This window comes from Desmodus rotundus, chromosome 1 (assembly GCF_022682495.2).
Source record: "Desmodus rotundus isolate HL8 chromosome 1, HLdesRot8A.1, whole genome shotgun sequence".
In the NCBI taxonomy this organism is placed as follows: Eukaryota; Metazoa; Chordata; class Mammalia; order Chiroptera; family Phyllostomidae; genus Desmodus; species Desmodus rotundus.
Window position 1 is genome coordinate 199304362 of NC_071387.1, and position 24539 is coordinate 199328900.

General features: G+C 47.7%; 1 protein-coding gene across 1 annotated transcript in view; it reads right to left on the bottom strand.

Annotated features, from left to right (window-relative positions):
* The window catches only part of ADAMTS12 (ADAM metallopeptidase with thrombospondin type 1 motif 12), a 208465-nt gene that overhangs the window by 130432 nt on the left and 53494 nt on the right, over positions 1 to 24539 (bottom strand). The window contains exon 3 of the mRNA XM_024578563.3: positions 17643 to 17775. Coding sequence (XP_024434331.3) covers positions 17643 to 17775 — 133 coding nt within the window. The remainder of the gene's footprint in view (positions 1 to 17642; positions 17776 to 24539) is intronic.

Here is a 24539-nt window from a genome sequence, read left to right on the forward strand (position 1 = left end):
AGGCACTGGGCCCCACCCCAGAGTGTCTGCTTCAGTCTATCTGCTGTGGGGCCAGAGAACTTGGGTTTCTGACGAGTCCCAGGTGATGCCAGCGCTGCGGGCCAGGGAACCACACTTTGAGAACCAACGGCCTAGCTGGGGGGTCAGCAAGTTCCTTTCAGGGAAGGGCCAGAGGGTAAACGCTGTAAGCTTTGTGGATCAAGAGGTAAAATCAAAGACATTCTCTAGGTACTCATATAACCATTTTAAAGGTAACCATTTAAACACGTAAAACCCACTCTTAGTTCTCAGGCCACACCAAACAGGTGGCAGGCTGAACTTGGCCTGTGGTCTAGATGCTAGACTAATTCTGGTCTTGGTCCCTCTGTGATCGGGCCCCACCCGTTTTCTTGTTCTTCCTAAGGTAGCTGCTGTCTAATGGCCAAGAGAGGAAAAGGCACTTTAGCTTCAAGCTGCTGAGAGGGCGGCCCGTGTCCAGCACAGGCCACCAAGGGGCAGCGATGTCACAAAGGAAAGGAAAGTTCTTCTGGAGCTCAAGGGAAGCCTGGTCACTCCGAATTGCAATGTTCCATGTTGACATTTGGAAACTGAGCATTTGTTTGATTTTTCAGGGCCAGATAACATGAAAAGTTATCTGTTCAGTGTTCTTTTTTCTGGGAATAGATGTTTCGTACAGCTTTTTAAAAATAGTAATCATGGTAATGAAGACATCCAAATTAACGTTACCTGCTTTGAAAGCACACAATTCTCGGCATATTTTAGCACACCCAGAACGGAAAGATCTGGCACTGAGGTTATTCTCTATTTATCAGGGGTTACCCATCAGAGGGCCCAGTGCTCTTGAAGCAGGGTGCAGCCAAGAGGAGGGCCCCGAGAAGGGATTTGTAATGGGGTCCAGGACTCGGGGTGTCCAGGAAATATTAGAAAAATGTATGTAGGATGTCCTCACCCCCACAAGCCTGAGCCAGGGGGGATGGGACACATGGAACAGGGCCATTCAGAGCTGTTTTGGGTAGCAAGAGCTTTGCAGCTAACCCCTGGCACAGTCATTTAACATATCTATAACCTTTAACTGGTTTCATAGATATGTTAAATAGCTGTGGCCCTGCTTTGAGCCAGGGAGATGGGAGTGACTTCCACCCAAGATGGGTCTGGGAAGCAACTCCCCCTGGTTACAGGGCCTGCGTGAGAGCTTGGAGATGATTGGCTCCATGCCATGGGGCCACACCTGCCCAGACTTACTGTGGCAGCCCAGTAAAGCTGGAAGAATACGGGAATGCTGGCAGGTGTAACTGACTGTAGGAGGAGTCAGAAATGGGGCTGCAAAGGAACATGGACGCTGGGATTTAAACCCAGGTCCAGCAGCCATAGAGAGAGGGAACCACGATGTTCTGAGAGGAAAGGAATAGGGCCATGTGGTTCTGAAGTAAAAGAGAGGGAAGACCACGCGGTTCTGAGGGGAAAGGGAGAGGGCCACGCGGTTCTGAAATGGGGAAAAGGACCACACGGTTCTGAAGGAGAGTAGAGAGAACCATGTGGTTTTGGGGTGCTTCTTTTTGCCACGCGGCTTAGGCAGCAGGAGAGACTTTGCCAAGAAGAAAAGGGGAGAAAGGACTCCTGCTGGTGGGCCATGAGAAGGTGCCACATGGCTTTGGATTAACTGGAGATTGCAGCAGCCACAGAGCTGATGGTGCCGGGAGCCTGAACCACGGACTTCTAGTTCTTTTCCTGAGACACGGTACCCCAGACTGGGCACAGGGAGAGGGAAGGACTGTGCATCTGTGGGTATTCTAAAGGACTTTAGTATCTTATCGAAGACATTAAGCCATTACTCTAAGTCTGTGTAACTTTTAAATAAATAATTCCTTTCCTTTTCACCAGTCTCTGGCATTGAGAGACGTCTTTCCTCTGGCGGCGGGCATTGCGAACCTAGCAGGTGGGCGTGGGGGGGAGGAACCTCCAGAGACAGAAAGGGGGAATCCTTTCTGTAATAATTTATTGTGAACCACCCCCTGCCCTGCTCTGTAACAGTTTTTGGCAACCACGAAGGGATTGTAATTGCCCCTGGCAGATGGACCCCCTCAGGTGTGGGAGAGTGAGACTGGGGAGTTTTCCCCGTCTCTGAGAGTTTCTCTGCACCCCTCCTGAGGGCATCAGCCGCCTTATCACGCCCGGAAAGGTGAAAAGGAAACGAAACGGAGCAGGGAAGTGACTTGTTTCTGAACACTGCTTGGGAATAATGGAGTTGTGGGTGGTGGTTTGGTTGGTGTGCTGCTCCCAGTTAGTGTGCTGCTTCCAGGTTGCCCCTGGCTGCTCACTTACAGGTTCAGTGAGCCCAGGTGGCACTAAGGGAACTTGTACTCAGGTGTGGGGAGGAAGCAAGCCCCTATGCTCTGTAAGCCGAGCCTGCATGAGTGTTGGGGATTGGGTACCAAGTCATGTGGGTGCGTCACCATTTTGGGTAAAATGGAGGATGAGCCACGTGAGTGCCCCACCATGGAGGACGGGTCAACCTTGTGCATCTCCATCTTGGATGATGAGTCACCTGAGAGTTCTGCCACCTTGGAACTGGACAAGGTGGTGGGCTGAGGGTTGTCTTCAGATTATGGTCTGTGTATTGCTGCTGTGTGGGCACTGCACCAGTCAGGTTCTCTGTGCAACTGGCTCTGATAGGGAAAGCTCTGGTTCTGAAGGTCATGGACTGGGGTCCAAGGGTGACCATCTGATTTATAGGGCGTTTGCAAGGTCTAATCTTCAGAAAGCTGCAGGATGTCCCTGTGAATCTAGGGACTTTTAGTGGAAGGTGCCTGCAGTGCTAGGGACTTCTGGCTGCTGGATACTGAGTTTAACTACTTGGTTTTTAGTTTAAGTATAGTCCTTCCCAGTGTGGGAAAGGAGCAGGGATTAAAAGGAAATAGTGGTTAAATCTGGATGAGTAAAAAAATATATATATGTAGAAAGGTTGTGAAAGTTTTAAACCTGGAGGAAAGGAAACCTCAACTACTTGTTTTTTGGTTTCATGGGAATGTGGTTTCATTTTGCTTCAGTTTCTGATCAGAAACCCCCTGTACCTGAAGACCTGTTAAAGGTCACCTGAAGACCCATTTAAGGTCATCTGAAGACCTAATTAGGGTCACCTGAAGACCTAGTTAAGGTCGCCTGTAGCCGGTTGGGGAGAATGCCTTTGCCACTTGGGACCCAGGAAGGGTCATTCGGGCCTGATGTGTGTTTCGGCCTGAGGCAAAGGAGCATGTCTCTGCCAAGAGACTGGAACTGAAGGGCATGAAAGTTTTGGAAAGAAATTATGTGGGGTTAGTAATGGAAGGTATAAGGCATGGAGATGCAATCTTGGTGGATATCAGAAGGAAAAGGGATTTTCCATCGCACTTGGTATTTTTCTCCCTACCTGATCCCTCCAGAACTTGGCATTCTGAAGGAGTGAGTGAGGACATAAGGTTTCTCTGCATAAATCCACTAAGACCAGTCATTAATGGTGGTTTGTTAACCGGTACTTTGACTGGAATGTCATGCCTGAAGGAGGCATGTCTGGGTTCTGGTTGTCACCAGGAAGCCCTGAGGAACTGGGATTGATTTGTGAAGCTAGCAAAAGCCCACGAGAAGAAGCCTGGTACCTTGGTTGGTTGTGTGGTTCATGGCAGTCTTTCCAGGGAAGGAACGAAGGTTGCTTTCCTGAAAGATGGCTAAAAAGGAACCTGTAGGCACAAGGGAAGCCTCAAGGATTTGAGGGAAATGACTGGTACAGGTGAAGCCAGGTGGCGGATGTGTGGCTCTGCTTCTGTGCCCCAAGGGGCGGACTGAAAAGTCAGTCTAAAGGTTCCCTGAGTGAGTTCCAGCAAAGTGAACTTAAAGATCATAGGTGATCCAGGCTGCTCTTGGTGTGTTTATGCAAACAAACAGGCAAAATTAAAAGTTGGACTCAAAGTAGTCACTTTAATAACAACGAGAGTGATCTTAAGGAGAAAAATCATGGTCTAAGGAAAATCACAATGCTCAGTATTGGACATCAGAATCGTGTGGCTGTCTTGAAAGTTTGTTTTCATTTGAAAGTTGAGACTGGGTTTGTAACATCACCAAAGATGTTTAATTTACAGGCACGAGGGACCTGTCAAATTGCCATTGTTAGATGTCATCGCAGCAAGGGCCTTGCAACTGAATGTCTTCCCAAAAGACAGTCTCGCAGGCACAGAGACTGGTTTGGGGATTGTTGCATGAATTAACCTGTGTGTTCTTCCTTCTGTTTTCATAGGGCGTATGCCTATGACCTCATTACCTGAGAGAATGGTTGCAATATAGGCCTCACTTAAGGAGCCCACCTTCATCATCGCCCCCTGAGACTCAACGGTTTGCTTAAACTAAGAGGTTGGGTTGGTGAAGGATTCGGGCGGTCTGTGGGCTTCACTTCAGAGCTGATTTTCCCTTTTCTGTCCAAATAGCCTGGACAGAAAGGGCCCAGAGATCTGAAAGGAGGGAAATCCTGATATATTCCCCTCAGCCAAGCGAAGTGTAGTGAGCCACAGGGTTTTGGATAGGTGTAGCATGCTTGTACACCTTCCTCCAGATAAGCCATTCTTTACCTAAGTGCCTGCCTTCGTAATTCAGTGATTATGATTTAATTGTGCCTTCCAACTCTCTTGCCAAATCTGTCACCTCCAGAATACGACGAGGATGCCAACTGTCAAGTAATGCCAGCCTTTGGACACCGAGCCTGCAACTTCCCAGTGACAGCCAACTGACTTGGATTCTGTGAGGTCCTTCCCCTTACAGGAAGGACTCCCTCCATGCTGCACCCCCCTTTCAGGGTACCACTGACCCAAAGTTAGGTAGGACGACGTCCATGTCCAGCCGGAAGCAGTTACAAGAAGACGAGACCTTCGTCCATTGTCCTTTATATGATTATAAAGTGGTTGTAAATCTGAAAGGAGGGATTGAAGCAGGGTGCAGCCAAGAGGAGGGCCCCAAGAAGGTTTTTGTAATGAATCACGGACTTCCACTTCTTTTCCTGAGACACGGTATCCCGGACTGGGCACAGGGAGAGGGAAGGACTGTGCATCTGTGGGCATTCTAGAGGACTTTAGTATCTTATTGAAGACATTAAGTCATTACTCTAAGTTTGTGTAACTTTTAAATAAACAATTCCTTTCCTTTTCACCAGTCTCTGGCATTGAGAGATGTCTTTCCTCTGGCGGCGGGCATTTCGAACCTAACAGGTCGGTGTGGGGGGGAGGAACCTCCAGAGACAGAAAGGGGGAATCCTTTCTGTAATAATTTATCGTGAACCACCACCCCCTGCCTTGCTCTGTAACACTCTGAATTTTTGAGTGTGTGGGCTTTGAAGTTTTAAAGCATCCACTGTTGTCCCCCAGGATTATAAACAGGGAAAGCAAGCACAAGCCTCCTGGCACAGAGTGACCCCTCCATCCCCCGGGGGGTTCACAAAATCAGAGGTGTGGTGTGGAGAAGTCATTCCAATAATGACACTCGGTGCTGTAGGGTTTTCCAATGGTGAGCCTGCCTGAGGATGAGCCCAAGTTGGCCTTCCGCTGCCACCCCTGACTCATTCCAGTTACAGAGACCAGGGCTCAGAGCTGGCCCCCAGGCTGCGGATCTCCTGGAGGACAATGAGGTGAGTGGTGCTGTTTTTATGACACACCTGTGGAGTTCTGCCAAATGCATCCGCCCAGCTTCAAAGGTCTCCAGCAAGGTCAGAATGGGCTGTCAGCCTCTTCCCCTCAAGCTCCGTCTGCAGGAAGATTTGAATGCGTTCTCACTGTGAACGCATCCTATGTCACGCTGCATGGGTTGGAACTCAAAAGCTCAAGCATGTGCTCCCTCCTCCGTGACAGAAAGACGGTTAAGGAAATGATAGAAGAGGAGTATGTTAAGCACTGCATTCTAGTCCCCACTCTCTTTGCTGTCAGAGTCCGGTGGTGCTGCTCTCAGTGTTCGACAACCTTTTACAGGAGGGTGCCCGAGGCTGGGAAGATGTTGGGGAAAGGTCCCTGCGAGATCAGAGGGACTGGGCCCTTCAGGACGTCTTGCAGGGTGGAGACTCTGCCAAATGGTGGCCATTCCTCTTCCTTCATGAAGGCCCACCGTCCCTTTTTCAAACCCTGGGGGCCCAGTGTGTTAGAGCTCAGAATTCCCGCGATGACAAAGTAACCTGGAGAGTGGAGTGGTGGTTGGCTGGGAGAGAAAGAACGGGGAATTGTTTATCGGGTACATTGCTTTAGTCTTGCAAGGGGCGAAGAGTCCACAGTATAAACGTAGACGATGCTGCTGAACTGTACACTTTAAAGTGGTGCAGAGGGTAAATTTTGTGTTATGTGTGCTTTGCCACATTTTTTATAGAGCAGTTGGGATCACTGACTCTGTATTACTGAACATCCCTGGCAGCACCCAGTGCGGTACCCAAGTCAAAACTGTGATCTACAAGAAAATGTACAACTAGTCTCACCAACTAGGATAAAGCCATAAACAGCCTCAAATCAATTCAGGTCACATTTTTGCCCCCAAACGGGTTTGCTGAACACTAAAATACTAGGGGTTTTCTGAGTTCTGTGCACTTGGACTTGCAGCTCAGGAGCAGTGAGCTCCCACTGACCCCGCCCTGCCCCACCTTAGTAGGAAATGTTCATTATCCCCGGGGTTTGCAGACAAGAAAACAGAAGCAGGAAGGAAGAGGAGGAGGAGGAGAATAGTCACTTGCTCAAGGTCAGCCATTTAGTTGGAATTCAAACACGCCTGGTTCCATTGCTGAGGCTCCACCTGGCCCCCGGCTGCTGTGGACACAGACACTACCAACAAACAGTGCCATCCTGAAGAAGCCCCTTGAAACTGGCTTCCCAGAGAACTCCCCTGGAATGGGTGCAGGGGAAGGTGTGTGAGATGGAGCCACCCAGCGGTTCGATGAGGGCCTCTCCCCTCGCGAGGCCAGCACCTGCTCTCTCACCCACCCCTGTTCGAGGCATTTTCTGAGCCAGAACTGGGAGCAGGTGCCTCTGCTGTCCCCAGGGGCTGTACTTTGATCTCCTGTTACTCAGTCTAAAGTGGGGACATCTCCAGCCAGGGAGCTTCTGTTCCCCTTCTCCCAGAGGCTAACAATGCTTTCTGTGGGGACTGTTCCCCAAACAGAAGGTATGCAAATTAAGTGTCCTGATTCTCTTAACCTGACATGTCTCTTGCGTATTCCCGAGACGAATGAGAGCACAGGAGATCTGAAGCCTGACCGAGCGAACGAGCGGCGGCTCTCATCTCTCAGGAGGTCCGCCTCCTTGTGCCATGGCCAGAAGTCCTTGGCCTCTGATGTACCGATCGGGTCTGTGCACCAGACCCGCAGGAACAGCTGCTGTCTTCAGCCCAGCCACACGAGCACCGTGGGAGCATCGCTGTCGTCAGTTTTCACATCACAGCGCTGGACTGGCCGACCAGGACCGACAATCCTCAGATCCTCAGCCTCTTGCTGATCCCATGGGGAGAGTGCTGAGGGCAAAGGTCTGGGGTTCCAGAGGAGCTGCTGAGAAGGGCAGACTCCCAGCTCAGTGCTCTCTGAGGGGGTGCGGTGGGAAGGGGCGTCTTCATAGAAAACAAGCCCTGGGCCCCTTTCTGTGTAAATTCAGCAGCGGTTCCCTCAGAAGTGGGCCTGGCTGGTCAGCTGCTGGCAAGGCTCACATCCACACTATTCTTAGCATAACTCAGTTGCAGGGGAAAGCCTTTCATCCAGGGGCCTGGGTTCTCCCTTCTCAGCTAAGTTAAACAAAGAACTCCTCCGGCAGCCCAGAGAATACATTGGGCTTTCAACATGGTGTATTTAATGAGAACGGAAAGAGCTTCCATAAAATCCTGAGTCGTCACAGCTGAGCAAGCTGTCTCCTGGAGCCAACAGTGTGCAATGGGTGTGTTTAAAGATGCACACACACCACCTAAACACGCATGCTACGTATACACATACACAGAGACACACAAACGCAATGTACATAAACATGCAAAACACTACATATAAATGCACATAGACACAATATACAAACACAAAGCATGCTACATACAAACACACACAAAGACACATCATATACACACCACATAAACACACACTCCACATATAAATACACACATGGACACCCCCCCCCCACTTGGGCTGAATTTAGCTAAAACATGAGATCCTGAACTTAGAGCAGCCTTACTGTTTGACATCACTGAAATACATGTGGAGTCTTTTTAACTAAGCACCACGTCTCAAGAGAAACGTGTGTGTGTTAGAGAGAGAGGAGAGAGAGAGAGCACATGTGCCATGCCCGGAGAAGCAGGCCCCCTAACCTTGCTACAGAATCATGGTCTCGTCTCTCCCCCTTCCCAGAAGTTAGGGATCTTGGGTCCAGACTCAGTTTCTGGATGGCCACTTCCTTCTCTCGATGCCCCGACTCACGATGACAAACCAGGCAAACCACGGACTAACTCATGACCTGCAGCTCTGCTGCCTCAGCTTAAGAGGCCCCCGAAATGCCAGCCCCAGCTGGCCCCTGCATCAGCAGCCTGTGCTCCTAAGCTTTGGGGGGATGGAAGCTTGGGATGGGGCAAGGGTGTAAGGGAGGCAGGAGGCCTGCAAGGGGGAAGCACTTGGGAGCCACGCCTGAGGAAAGTGGAGACCTAGGTCAACACCTTCACCTCTCAAGTGTGAGCGCCGAGTGCAGCACTCATGTGTACAAACCCACTTGGCAGGTTTTGCACCACGCTGGTATCTAGGAAGAATGTCAACACTGCTCTGTTTCTAAACACTGCAGGATAAAAGCAGGACCAGACTCATAACAAACAAGAGCTTAAAAGAGGTCTATAAAGATCTTCCAACCCCTTCATCTCACTGATAAGCAAACAGACCAGGCTTTACATATAAAGGGGGACCCAAAAAATCCATCCTGAATGTCCTCCTGTGTGCCCTGCTGGGGACAGGGAGCAACCACAGAACATAGGCCACCCCCGTTGGTGTGACCTTGTCGCTGCCCCAGACAGGGTCTCAGTGGAAAGCAGGAGGTCAGGTGGGACCAGAGCGCCGAGGGGCTAAGCAGACAGTGGCCGAGAGCCCACTCTGGGAAGGCAGGAGGGTGGCAGGAGGCAAAAACGTGGAACAGCAGAGGCTCCGGCCCCAGCACACACTCCGTCACCCCAATTCAAAGATAAAAATCACCAATTCAAAGATAAAATCATTAAGAAGTTCAAGGCGGCTACTGCCCAGCACCAAACCCAAGCACGGAGCTCCTGGGGGGTGACCTGTGCGACCGCACGTGGCCCCACGCCATGAAGCCAGCCCTGATGAACCCTTGCTGTGTGTACGCTCTTCTGCTGCGCCTGCAAGTTGACTCATGCTCCCTAAGAATCTATGCCCAGCCCATGGCTCATCCACGGAGGCCTTCTCTAAGCTTCCTGACCGCATCGGATTCCTCTGCTAACACTGGCACAGCATTCGTCACGATGCCCATACTTTTAAAATAATATCTGTGTTTGAGTTCTCTTCCCCCTAGAATGTATGGCCATGACGGCAGGGTCCAACTTGGCATGTTCAGAGGTGTGTCCCTTAGTATGTGGCCCGCAGGTAGTGCCAAAGTAATATTCCCCGAAGGAAGGAAAGTCAATCAGCGACATACAAACCAATGTAAACAAAGTTCTGAAACGTTCTAATCCTTGACTTATTGGCCCAGAAAGTCCCCTGGGGACCCACGTCTCTGCCTTTGGTGGAGGATTTAGAACATAAAATGCACTGGTAATTTCCTCAAATATGTGATCTCAAAACAACAAGTAAACTCCCTTCCCTGTAAAGAAACCATCTTACGGTGTTTCTGAGACTTCCAGCTGCTGAGCAGAAATGGGACTGTGTGGGGGTGGGAACGTGTGCTTCCCCCGAAGCCACAGGGATCAAGCCCTGGGACAAAGGCATAGTTACCATTCAGAGCTGCCAGCACACACCTGCCTGGCCTCCGTGGCTCAGGGGCCTCCTGGAGTGTGTGGCCCCAGCCCAGGAACGCTGGGAGTCCACTCACCCCCGCAAATACAGAAGTGTTCGACGGACAAACACTCACCGAACAACCATCCTGTGTCAGACGCTGGGCCTGATACTGAGATATGAAGATGAGTCCACTGCTGGAACAGAACACGATTTCAACAGGACGATCCCTAGGGAAGCTGTGATTCACTCGTTTATTCACTCCCTCGGTCGCTCAACATTTACCTGGTGCCCCCCCGTAGCAGGCTCTGCCCCAGGCAGTGGGGACTCAGCAGTGAGCAAAAGTGAGGGAGTGTCTGGCTTCATGAAGCTTACATTCTAGTGGGGACACCATAGATAATAAACCAGTAAAATAATAAATAGAGAAAATCACATCTGGTAATAACAAGTGCTGTGGGGGGCAGGGGGGTGGCCAAAGCAGGATAAACAGTTTACAAAGTGATGGAGGAAAAGCTATCCTAGATCTGGTCAAGAAAGGCGTCTCTGATTGGGAGATATCGAGCAGAGCCCTGAACGGCGCGAGGGAATGAGTCAGACAGCAATCTGGAGCAGGGCACGCCAGGCAGAGGGGACAGAGGCAGCAGTGAGTACAAAGGCCCTGAGGGGAGTCACATCAAGGAACAACCGGAGGCAGGGAAGGGTCGGGCAAGTCCTAGCGGGGAAAGGAGAAGGCACCCAGGAGCCACATCAAAATGCAGAGTGAGCCTGGGAAGGGGACACACCCGACCTCCTAGGGCTGTCCATGTAGAGGAGGGGCCCTCATAGGAGGCAGCATCTGAGACTGTAAGGATGCCAGCAGTGTGCTCCGTGGACTGGTTGAGAACCCGTCCTCCCACCCCCACAGGAAGCTGAAGACCAGGTGTGCTTTAGACTCACAACAGCACAGGCGCACAGCAGCATGGCCGCAGCAAACCGCCCTGGCCCCTCCGACTGTGCCCACCCTCCGAGGCCTCTGCTCCTCAGCACCTCACCTGAGAGCACACCTGCCCCTTCCTACCCGAGGGCTGGCTCAGGCCTCCACCTCTAGGTCCCACCGGGGTTGAAACCACTTTCACCACCACATTCCCACTTCTAGCACAGTGCCTGGCACAGGTGACAGCAGGCTGAGTACACGAATGTCACTTGCTTTCTCTTATCCATCTGTCCATCCATCCACCCATCCACCCACCCCTTCTCCATCCACTTCTTTTTCCAAAAATAAGAATTTGCAGTGGTCATTTGCAGCTGCCACCTCAGGCCGCAAGTCCCAACCATTGCCACATTTGGTCTCCTGTATATCTTCTTCAACAGCAAGGCCTCAGAGTATACACTAAATTTCTTCAGGAAAGTGGTCATTCTAATGGGTTAAACTGGCTCCATGCACATAAAATTTAAGTGTATACTAACAGCCACAGATTTTTAAAAAGTATATTTAGAAGCTACCAAACAACGACAAATAAGCTACAAAACACGTCAGAGATAGTTAAGTTCAGCATGGATAAGCTCAATATTTTTGAGTTCCTACCTGGCTGGGAACTCTACCAGGCCTTGGAGACACACCTGTGGATCAGCAGACGTGATCCCTGTCCTTGGTGAGCTGTCTGCCCAGAGAAGGACGCAGGCCGACATTCATAGCAAAGCCTGGGGCAGGGGGAGTAGCCAGCGTCACAAGTCTCGGGAGAGGCATCTAGTGCAGACTGAGGGGCAGTCACCAAGGTTTTCTAAAGGATGTCATGTGCGAGTCCTAAAGGGAAGTCAGTCAGTAGAGCACAGCGAGAGAGTAAGTTTCAGGCAGAAGGAACCTAATCAAGCACAAGGGCCAAAGGAAATACCTAACATTTCCCCTGAGGGATAACGATTGGTTCAGGATGGCACAGGCTGCACTTGGAGTAATAAGAGACGAAACTGGAGAAACACGCGGGAGTCACACAGGGAAAAGCTTCCTCAAACTTATTAAACACCTGGGTCTTAATGCTCAGGGTGCACTGACAGGCTTTTAGCAAGGGAAAGATGGGATCTCATCTGTGTTCTAGAAATATTGCTCTGACTTCTAATGGGAAAGATCAAGGGCAAGTAGACAACTTAGGGGGGTTTGCCATAAACCAAGTGGGAAGTTATGATGCTGCAGCACAGCTATGCACTGGGAAAGGCCGAGAGTTTAGAAAACTATTTGGAAGGCAGACTCGACAGGGCCTGGTGATGCGGGTTGACGGCAGACATGGATAAAAGAAGAAAACCCCCACCAGTGGTTCATTTGCCACACAGAGTTTTGAAGCTAGAGGGTGAGTTATTTACGTTTCAGGGACAATATCGCTGTGCCGGTAGGGCCACTGGTGGCTGGCTCCAAGGATGAGCAGACAGGGTGCGAAGGAAAGATCAGACAGTTATCTTGGGTCTCTGTGGACAGCAGGAGGAAGCCAGAGGTTGGTCAGAACAGGATAAGCCTCCTCCTCTCTCTACCCAAGGCATAGGAAAGACCCAGGGCAAAGCTAGGAGCTGGTACTCATTAAGATACCTTGTCCATTTCCCTACAGTTATGGGACGTGCAATAGATCTGAGATAACCAACATCTCAGATAACATGACTTCAGATTTAGGATTTTCTGTCTGGCAAGAGAACCGCCTTTTACTTGAAACTGATCCTCCGCGCAGATGGACCCAAATCCCCGTCACACCTAGGGTGGACGCCCCAGTGTTCCCTGCCCTTCCAGACGTTACCTGCACTTCAGTGCAGTCCTGGCCACTCGGACAGCACGTGCTCAGCACCAAGCATCCTGGGGGAGGTAACCCGAGCGGATCTCATGCCTCCCAGGGAAGCTGCTTCCCGTTTGGGGATGGAAACCTATGCGCCTGAGATGATGAAGGCACAAAGGTGACGACTGTCAAGGGTTGAAGAAATGCGCAGGGAGGAATTACCATGGGAGGTCTGGTGGGTGAATAAAGGCTCATGACTGGGTAAGTGGGTATCTCACAGCTATTGAGCAATTGCGCTGAAGTGCCTGGTGCTCTGAGTTCCTATAGTCTTGGTCTTGGATTTTACTAAGCCAACAATTTTCAACCTTTTTCATCTCATGGCACATGCAGACTAATTACGAAAAGTCTGTGGCACACCAAAAATATATTTTTTACCGAAATGACCATTACCGAAACAAAAATATAATAGTAATTACCTACCCTTTTTTCTCCAAAGTGACTTATTAAAAAATCAGATGCCTATACTTGTACACAAGGATTACTAGTATCAAAAATTAACCAATCAGATACAACATTATTATGTAGCATCATCAATAAAGATGAAACTCTATATGACCTATATGTTACGGTTTAAGACAGAGCATTCACACTGGAGGGCTACTGTGGTATTGGCTGTTGTCATTTTTTTTGGCAATCTGAGGGGAAAAAGTCAGTGCTCCTAACTGAATAGTCAGGTGTGGCATGTTTTAACATTCTTCCGACATACCAGTGGAAAATAGCTGTACTAAGCAAACATTACCATTTTATCTCCCATATATTCACACAATAAATATTTCACCAAATTCTCTCCAATAGTCTTCTTATCTTTTATTGGTAAAACCTTGAAGCCCTTTACCTGTCCTTCTACCAGTTCTGAAGGCAGGTAATCAAAAACCATATACCACCCCAATAAAAAGTATAGAACACCAATTAAACTGTTAGTTACCTTATAGCAAAGCAAAGTGTGGATCGTTGTGGAATGGCTATAATCATAAGGCAATTATCCAATCAAGAAATTCAAGACAAGCCTCAGGCAGATTGTACCAAGGAAGTTTGTTGTTAACCAAGGAAAACTAAACTGCATTTTAGACTCAGTATGGTGTATGGTGGTCATTTCCAATCTCCAACTAACTGGATTTCCGTGAGATCAAAACAAAACTATAAACAATCCCCCCACACTATATCAGTGATCTGATATGCTAATTAATTGAAATGAGCTTTTATTACTGTAATTAACATCTGTTGAAATTTAAGTAAAATTAAATATTAAATTATTTAAATAATTAAATATGAACTATTAGATACCAGTACTAAATATTAAATATTAACATTTAATAATGTCTGTGCATGCCATTTAAAAAGCAACTCAAAAACTTCCAAGTGACTTTCATAAGAAACTCACTCAAGACTTTGATTTCCTGCAATGTAAGGGACTATTCAGAGGCCAAAACTGGAAAAATAAATTCAGAATTCAGAGAGAAAAGCAAAACATGCAGGGTGACGATGACCTTTTTTATGTATCAACCGGGCGAGGCCGTCATTCCCAGTTAGTCAATCAAACGCCAATCTGGGTGTTGGGCTGAAGATGTTTGTAGGTGTAATTAAAGTCCATAACGGGTTGATTTCAGATGAAGATCACTCTTGACAATCGGGCAGGCCTGATTCAATCAGTCGAAAGACCTCCAAGAGCAGAGCTGAGGCGCCCAGAGGAAGAGATTCCGCCCGGCCACGGCTGCTTTCACGAACCATTCCTGAGAGTTGCAGCCTGGGCTCCCAGAGGGCTGCCCACGCGCTTTGGGTTTGCGCGGCCAGCCCCCACCGTCACGTCATCCAGTGCCCTGCACGAAATCCCTTCATATAAATTCTTCCTGGCTCTGAAGCTAGCTGCTGGCCTGGGGCATCTGCTGCTCCCTGCTGTTTCTCTGGAGAAAACAGGGAACTTCAGGACCCACATGGTGAAAAGTCAGATTAGGCATGAAGTGCAAAAGTGAACCAGAAAACAAAGAAACAAGTAAGCAAACCTAAACGTGGCTCTCTGGGCTTCTACTCTGGGCACAGGGGAGAAAACAATTCATGGAGAATCCACATCCACAAGCCACAGATTTGAGGCCCAACTTCACAACTGGAAATAAGTAGTTTCGACATTAGGCACAGAGAATATACCACTTCTTATCTACCAGACTGACGAAGTTTAAAGTGAGAATACCAAGTACGGGAAAGAACATGGAGCAGTGGAAACTCATTCAGTGCCTTGGAACGTCAGCTTTGGAAAGCAATTCTGCATCCCCTGGTGAAGTCGCAGAGGTAGATATCCTATGCGATACGGACCTCATCCCACTGCTATGCACACACCCTTGGGCACCCGGTGAGCCTGTGTTCTAACAACCATGTCCAAGAATGGTCTCTGCAACATAACGAGCGTGTAACAGCCCCAAACTGCAGGCAATTCCGACCCATTCATAGGAGACTGGATAAAGACAAAGAGTCACATAACGGAGTGCTACAGCAAAGAAAACAAATTACAGCTGCATGTCCTGGCACAAACATAATGTAGAGTAATGAAAAGTAAAAAAAAAAAAATCTAATGCATGCATTAAGATTCCATTTCTCTTCACCGTCTTACCATATGTTATAAAGATAAATCCAGGACTGGATCCCTACATACCCGTGTCCTGTACCCAGGCCGACGGCGCTTCAGACCGAGAACTATTCCTATTCGCAACTGTACCCACAGAACTGCAGAGAGCCCCAGGCACAGAGAAGAGACCCAACAGCTGTTCCTTGAATGAATGAATAAATTTTAAACAGCGAAACACATGCCAGGAAACTGACCCTATGATCCTAGCCTAGAGTCCTGAAGCATGAAACCCCAAACTCCGACCTCCCCTGCCTGGACCCCTTCTGCCTTCGCTGGCCCTGTTGCTACTCTCACCCAACCTACCCACCCAGTGTTAACTCCCCGGCTTCCTAAAACCACAGTCCCCCAGACGCTTCCGTCCAAAAGCCATGCAAGTCCCAGTGGGAGACAGTCTTGCTAAAAGAAACTGAGAGAACACTTTACCGTTGTCCATTAAATGAAGTTGTGAAATTTGCTCTAGATTTAATTCAGACAGGCTGCATTTTCCCGTCATTTAACGGAGTCCAGAAGGTTGGAGAAAACAAGAACTCTGGGAACATTTGACAGACGTGAGGCTCAGAAAACTAGCACACAGGTTCAGAAATTTTAGTTCAAACTGATCAAGTCAGTAACAAAACAGCATGACAACGAAGCCCTGGAGGAGAAAAGAACTAACTACGCCAGGCTACACCGAAAGGGAGTTACTGTGGAATTCCTGGGCGCCTTTCTATGTGGGAAATAAATATAACCGAAAAGACATATTTTAGAGGAAAGTAATTGATACATTTTCTCTCCTGAAGTACTAGAATACTTTTAAAATATATATTTTTCCAACACCAAGGGTGTTCTTGCTTTGAACATTCCAAAGACAGAACACCTTACACAAGGGGGATCTTTCTTGATACAATCACAGGATTTAATCCTGCAGCACCAAGCAACCTAAGTGCAAAGTGCCCCTTAACGTCGGCTCGTGACGGGGCTACTGCGAGTCAAAGCCATGACCCCTGCAGGAGAGCACGGCAAACACACTGCAATTGCCTCGTTCCGCCGGGTCAAGTTCATTTCAATTGACCAAGTTGTTAAAATTCCAAATGCCATGTATACCTTAAGAGCATTCACAAGCACATGAGATTATTCTTGAATCTCTTGCTATCATTTAAGCACTGCATCAAACGTGTCGTTTTAGGAAGAGAGATGGCCACGGACAACTGATGGTCAGTTGAAAGACCGTAAAAGCAGAGTTGAGGCTTCCTCAACATTTAGGGAACGCGTATGTCCTTTTCTGTCCATCAGTGTTACACGTACTAGAGGCTAGTGTTGTCTGCTCTCACCCATGTGGCTACAAATCACTCTTCGTTTCATTTCGGTGATTTACTGAATTCCTACTGTGCACCTACCACTATGTGACATACTGTTTGGGGGGAGGGGGTTCTTACTCTAACGGTGCTTTCAAGATATGTAGCTGATGAAACAAGATTTATATTCAAGGAAGAGTTAAAGAATAAACGTGAAGGAATATAGGGTCCGAGGCATAATAGAACCTTGACTTCTGAACACCAGCTACCTTGAAGCTTTTGAAAAATTCACTCCCTTCTCTGAGCCCAGTTGCTTCTTTGCTGCAAAAGGAGGCTACACTCTCAGAGGTCCTGCCGGCAGAGCTGTCCAGTTAGGACGTCCTGCAGTTTTAAGCAAGGATAAGAAGAGAGTCTCTTCTAGAGGAGTGATTTTCCACCCTTCCATCTCATGGCACACATAAACTAACTACTAAGATTCTGTGGCACACCGGAAAATATATCGACTTTTGGCCGATCTGAAAAACAATAGCTATTATTTTGATCTCTTCACACCGGACAGCTATTGTTGTGTTGGCTGCTGTCATTTTTTACTTGGCAATCTCAGGAAAAGAGGTCAAGAGGTCAGTGCCCCTGACTAAACAGTCAGGTGTTGCATGTTTTAAAAATTCTTGTGGCACACCAGTGTGCTGAGGCACAGTGCTTGAAAATCACTAGTTTACAAGATGTGTGTGAATAAAATCCACAATGCCAAGACTGTCCCAAGATGTGTCTGATCAGAGGAGGTGTCACAGAAGTGGAAGTGGCAAGGATGTAGCAACGGTCTTTTTCCTTTTCTGGTAAGAGCACAGAGACTTACAGAGAACCCAAGTCATTTATACAAGGGTGCGTAGTTTTTGGCGACAGAATGGGGAGGAGATAACAGAATAAATAAGAACAGGTCACGTTGGGATAGAACAAGAGTAGAGCAGGACAAACTCCTCAACCCAGTGAGGAGCTTTAAGCCACGGTACCCTTTAATCCGCAGGCTGGCGCCTCCCTCTGCCTCCGGTAAATGATGTGTGGGTGGTGCTCTCCCTCGGCCCAGGGATGCTCTTTGACAGGCTCGATAAAAAAGTCTCCATGTGGCAGATGGAAAAGTCCGGTCTGTAAATATATGCAATAGAAAGGTTTATTTGAAACAATTCTCTACACACAGAAAATTAGTAAGTGAAAAATATATAGATCATGATGATCCCCGAAACTCCTAAAACTGATGCTTTCATAGCTGCCATTTGATCTCACAGAAGAGCTACACATAAGTAATTTAATGAAAAGTCTTCATAGTTATTAAATGTTTACGGGTCACGGATCCCTTTGAGACTCTAATGAAAAAAGTGCACATATACCCATCTATCCGAATTGTAGCATATAGTTTTTCAGGTTCGTGGATTTCCCTCCCCCCAAAAAAACCACAGCTGGATATCCACAAATTTTAAATTAAGAGCCAGTGCTTCCTGGCTGCCCTATTAGAGTTGATATACCTGTATTCCATATTCCACTGACAGTTTTGTGGAACATTTATTTACCTGTATGGGGATGGGGGGGGGCAAAAACAAAAACAGAATTATCTTCTGGAGGGCAGGCCCCTTGTAGTACAGGCTTCCCCTGCTAGGCAGTGTTCCAGGAACCCATCTATATCAGTGTACCAGCTGGCATTGTTGTGAGAGGCTGCATTCAGCTTCAGTGAATTTTTTTCAAAGACTCTTTCAATGTTTGCCCATTTCATGATGGGTGATTTATGAGCACACCTGCCCACACCAGGCTGAGTGTTCATCAGTTTCTGACCAAAAATGGCAGGACCCCGGTGCCCCACCCTCCCTATTCACCTGATCTCGCCCCCAGAGATCAAAAAAAGAATTCTGCCTTTTTTTTGTTGTTTCCCCAGATAAAAAAAGGCCTCAAAGGGAAACCTTTTGCTGATGTGGAAGAGGTGAAACAAAAATTGGCAGAAGCACTAAAAGACACCAAAATCGATGAGTTCAAAAACTGTTTTGAGTAGTGAAAAAAAATGTCACAATAGGTGTATTGTATCAAATGGAGAGTATTTTGAAGGTGACTGAAGTTTAAATATGCAACAATAAATATACAATTTTTTACAAATAAATTCTGGGTTTTTGGGGGACCGCCCTCCTATGTGGATAGCCCACCTACCTGTTCACACGGCTGTTTGACTCTGGGTTTCTGGGGGGCAGCGGCACTCGCATTTCACAGATACGGGAATTTGCGATGCACTAGAGAGCGCTGGGCAGTGTGTAGCTCATTTTGGAGGTCAGGTCTAGAAGTGTTATATCCTACAGCTCTCTTTTCTCTTTAGGAAAATTTCTTAGTGCCCATGTGAGATGCTTAGAAAACTACTTTGCTAATGGCCGCCTAGAATGGACTTAACTCTTGGGATCTAAATTCTGTATCAATGAGTGCACAGGGCTTGCCCTAGACAACCTGCTGGAGGCATCCTATTAAGGTGATCAGAAACGCAGACTCCAGAATTAAAATGAGTTCAAATCCCAGCTCCTCCATTTATTTATTAACTCTGTGATCTTGGGCAAATGACTTGCTCGGTTTCAGCTTTCTCAACTGATAAATGGAGATTAATGAAGGGTTGCTGCGAAGATTAAATGAGTTAATACATGCAAAGCTCTTAGGAAAAGGCCTGGTCCATACTCTCATCTATCACAGGCTCTTTCCCGATCTCAGATTTTCTATCATTTCATTGGATTAGGGTCTCCAGAGTCAATATAGCAGCAGCCCAATGAATATCAATTTTGCAAAATTAAACCTGGAAACATCAGGGGATCTGGGACACTGCGAAAGGCCTCCAAAGTTCAAGGTCCTCCTCTCCATACTCCCGGTCCCCTCACCCCCCACCCCACAATACTTCAGCAAGCCAGGGCTGCTCCTCTCTGCAGAGGAGTCTGCAGACCAGCTGAGCAGCCCGGTCAGGAGCCAAGAGAGGCCCCCTGAAAGGAGGCTGCCCTCCCCTGGACAGCGCCGCACTGGGGGTCTTTCCAAAATCTTTGCTTCGTTGCACCAGTAATACAACCAGATCTCCGCATAAATCTCCACAGTTGACTTCCCATCTTTATTACTAACTTTACAATATCTTTGACAACAAGGAGAATAGGAAAAAAGGAACATTTACTGGGAGTCATAACACCAGCTCCGTGACCTTGAATTGGTGGCGCAGCCTGCAACATGGGGGTGATGCCTACTACCTCACAGGGCTGCTGGGAGAATCAAATGAGCTAAAGCTTGTGCCAACTGCTTTACAAATGAAGGGCGGCGATGTGTTAACTACCAACTCTAGCAGTAGTTACATCTGACTTCAGAGTTGCTGACGTTTCTTGGGAGGCATTTTCTCTTGGTATCATCCTCTGAGGACAAACCTCTGGGGCAGGAAGGACCGACGCTGGTCCAGACTGCAGTAAAATATCTGGAAAGAGACTTGTGCTGTGCTGAGCCTTGGTTCATTTCCACTCTGAGACAAAGACCAGGGACATGTGGAGAAAGCGTGTCTGTTGCTAATGAAGTTCATTTGTTCCATAGAAACGAAGTAGAAGTCAAGAACCCCTCGGGGATGGCTGGTTTGGGGTCTCTTTGTGACACAGCTATCAACCTAACATTGACTGATGTCTGCAAAGAAAAAAACATCGCCAACAAGAAGGATTTATCAGTATATCTTCAGACTCAAATTTTGGACCCAGGGGATGCAGGAGAAGCAGGTGGGACTCCAGCTGAGCACATAACCATTTTATGGGCAAACATGAATGAGAACGTCTGAAAGCCAAACAAGTGTTTTCCTCAAGGATGACTTCCCCTTGCATTCCTCCACAAGGCCGGCCTGGGCAGCGTGCGCCCAGAAATCACATCAGCCTAAATATTTCTCCGAAGCTAGATGGACACCTAGGGGAGCTGGGTGGCTCACCAGCTGGCAGGGAAGCGGGACACTGGTTCATGTGCAAGCAGGGCTGCTGGCCCCAGACCCCGTGTGTGTGTCACGGGCAGGCCAGGGGATGAGGAGACATCCACTAGGGGAGAGTGAGGTGGGAATTTTTCCTAGCTGAACGCTCTGTACCTCCCCTCTGTCTCCCGATATATGAACACAGAGCTGTGTCCACCTGGTACCCAGGTGGCCAGGGTTTACTGGTCTCTCTCATTTAAACAGAGCCAGGTCACGTTGGAAGAAATCATGTACGTTTACTTTGCAAAGGAAGGACTGGCTGCAAGCCTTCCCCGAGGCTAACTGCCCAACAGGGTCACCTTCTATTACCAGTTCTAGATTTGAGCCAAAGATGGCACCCCTCATTCGAGTCTTCTCTACACTGTGCCCACCTCTCCCATACTTTGAAGGACAATGGAAATGGACTTGAGGAAAAAGTATCCACTTCACCGGGGACTTATACTCTGTTCCCCCAAAAACCAGGGTGCAATGGGCCTCAGACAGAAGCTCAAAGAAGACAAATTTGCTCTTTTACCCTGTCTATCGTATACTCTGCCCCCTCCACACTGCTCACTCTCCTTTGGAAACAAGCTCACCTCCTTGTTTTAACAAAGGTATAAATAGCTGTGAATTTATACTTCCCAAGGATTATCTTGGAAGAGCTGGGTTAAATAAACTTTCTTTTGCAGCACTGTAAACATACGGAAAGATGTACAATCAGAACCGTGAAGTCCCATAAATCTTCCATAGAGGGAACACCTAGACGGAGAAACAGAACACCCCCAAATGCAGAGACTCAACGTTCCCCTCCCAGTCCATAACAGCCCCCAAGGGTAACCATTATACTGATTCTAAATACTAATGAATTAGTTTTAAGCCTATCCTTAATTTTCTACAGGAAGCATTACTTGACACAAAAGAAAATGTGTATCTCAAGCATTCGGGACTGGCCAATGGAAAAGATTTGTCAAGGCGGGTGGATTTTGCAAAGCCCATTCCAATGGACTCTTCATTTGCTCCCTACTCATCAGGCAAGCCCAGCTGGTGGGGCTGAGACAGGGCAGGGCTACCCAGGTGAGTCAGCTGGCATCTAACCTCTACTGCTCTCTGCTAATGAAGTGTAGGGGAACCTTCACAGACTCTCTAGAACCAATTTATCTCTCCTAGTGTCAGGGTAAAAATACCTCCTTCTCCTCAATTCCCAGTGAAGTGTCAAGCATCTTGAAGTACTTGACATTTATACTTCAGTTAGTACAATGATTTGGGGTCCAGTGGGAAACAGGCAGCATCTTGCAAGGAATTTGTGACAGAGTATTCTGGAATCATACAGCCTAGAAACCGCGAAGGGACAGCTCACTTACGCTGCCATGCCTTCAGGAGGACCGCAGGAGTAGCCAAGCAGACTGAAGAGTAAAACGCGATGGTGTTGTAAAAGACACAGGAGGGAACCAAATCAGTTCCAGCACTCACAGCCCTGAGCTGCACGACCCAAGGGGGTGATTTTCACACAGGGGAAACTGCACTGCAGCCCCTCAGTTGTGGCATAGTGCTGCCAACACTATCAGCCTGCCCTGGGAAGAAACTGGTTTCCATTTGAAAATTTCGGAAGTTACCAGATCGGGCTGTTTCCTCCCATGGGGATGAAGACAACCTTACCGACATAGTCAAGACCATAAAAAAAAAATTGGTTTGGGAGAAAGAGGCACCCAAGATACTCCATTATAGCACAGGGATTGCTGGCAAAGATACCACCTGTTATCCATTAGATACACAGGAAAGAGGATGAAATTGTACCCTCCTAATCACCTTATCGAGTATCAGTCTGCATCAACCGCATGGCCAGCCCTCTGCTCCAAGAGGAAGAGTGACCCCTGCCCTCAAGGTTTACAGCCCAGGCAGGAGACAAGCCTGAGATCCATGAGACAGTAGAAAAGGGACAGTAAAGAGAGTAGAGAGTTCAACATAAACTTCCTTCGCATGTTTATGTTGAAAGGGGCTTGGTATTCACAAGGCCCAAGAGACCAGCCATGGCATCCGGTGGCACTGGGCCCAGAACACAAACCTCCAGTCCTTTATCACAGAGCACCCCACAGAGCACTTGCAGGAGGTGAGGGACGTCCCTCTCGAGGAGCTACAGATTCCACTGTGGTGGTCTCTGGGGAGCAGATGCTCGTAGGGTAAAGAAAAAAGATGACACTTTTAGAGTCTGCAAAACACTTGGCCCAGTCCCAGTGGCACGACAGCCTCGCAAAATCGCTAACTTTCTTCTTGCTGGTTTGCAAGAGGCGGAACAACTTGTTCGAATTTAACATGCAGCCAGGACCCTCAGGCAGAAGTCAAGGGCAAACAGAAGCTGCGGAGTACAGAGAAGCAAAGCCAGCGAGAAGACTCCGCCAGGAACACCCCAGCTCTGCGGTGATGCTAAGGTAATGTCATCGCTTCGTGAAGATCATGCCTATCAGCCTCGGAAGCCCTAGAAACTCATGTGGTTTGAGGAGACAGAGCCCAAGCCAGAAAGATGTTCTCTGCTGCATCCACCCGGCAGCTGCCACGTGCCTCGCTGCTCTCACAACCTGCAGAAGACCTGGCCCTGCCTCCCCTAACGGCGTGTCCTGTAGAACCTCCTGTGATGAAGGACGTGCTCTATAACCAAGACAGGGGTTATTTTCTCTTTTTCCCTTTTTCTGTAATTCCAAAAGTTGTTATATTTGATGTACATATATATACACTATCTATAATGTATGTGTGTATATATACATACACACATATATACAATTTGTATATACATTTGATACACTCGTATATTCCTCTTCTCAGTTACTCACTTAACCTTCACAGCGCAGAGGGAGAGGGAAGACAATTTTTGAAAAGCAGGCCTCTAACGGGGTAATTTTGAATACAGGTGCCAGCCTCAGGGAGGTAATAACACCATTAAGTTTTGGGAGGCTTTTGTGCGGTCAAAATCACTCTTTCACAAGCCCTTCTAAACCCTAAAAAAGGGGAGAAATTCTTATTAACTGAGTATTTTATGGATGTTTGACCTGCCAAGATATGAGTGTTTAATTATATTTAAATGATACAGTAGAATTGTACTTTTACCTGCTTTATAATCTTAGGTACATGAAAATAAAATATGTAATTATTGGACAGAATACATTCATGTTTATTTTACAGGGCTTATGATTGAATATTATTATTCTAAATAATTTAAAAGGTTTTGGATGTCTGTGCCTTTTATTTTACAGCATATTGTGGGTCTTGGCTATAATTCACTGGGTTCAAATATTCCTTAGGCGAAAACAGGACCTTCCTTATTACCACATTCAGAAACGTTTAGTAGCGTGATAAACTACCCAAATTATATACTAAAATGCACCATTAAAAGGAGACAACTGAAAACAAAACAGTGTATGTGCGGTAGGTTCAATAATAGCTCCCCCACCCCCACCAAAGATGCCCAGAATCTGCGAATAGGTCAGCTTGCAAGGCAAAGGGGACTAAGATTGCAAATGGATTTAGGGTTACTAATCATCTGACCTTGGGGTGGGAGATTAGCCTGGATTATCCAGGTGGGCCTGATGTGACCAAAGGATTATTACACCTGGAAGAGGGAGGCAGAGAGAACTGGAGAGATGGCAGTGGGAAAAAGACTTGGCCCAATGCTGCTGGCTTTGAAGATGGAGAGAGAAATGGGGCCATAAGCCACGAAAGTGACCCCTAGAAGCTGGAAAAGGTAAGGAAATGGTTTACTCTCAAGTCCCCAGAAGAAACGCAGCACGGTCGACCCTTGATTTTGTGCTGAGACCCACGTCAAACCACGGATCGCCAGAACTGTCAGATGGTAAATCTGTGTTCTTTTCGACGACACAGCTTGTCTTGTGGTGATTTGTTAAAGCAACGGCAGGAAACTGATTCGATACAGTTACAGACA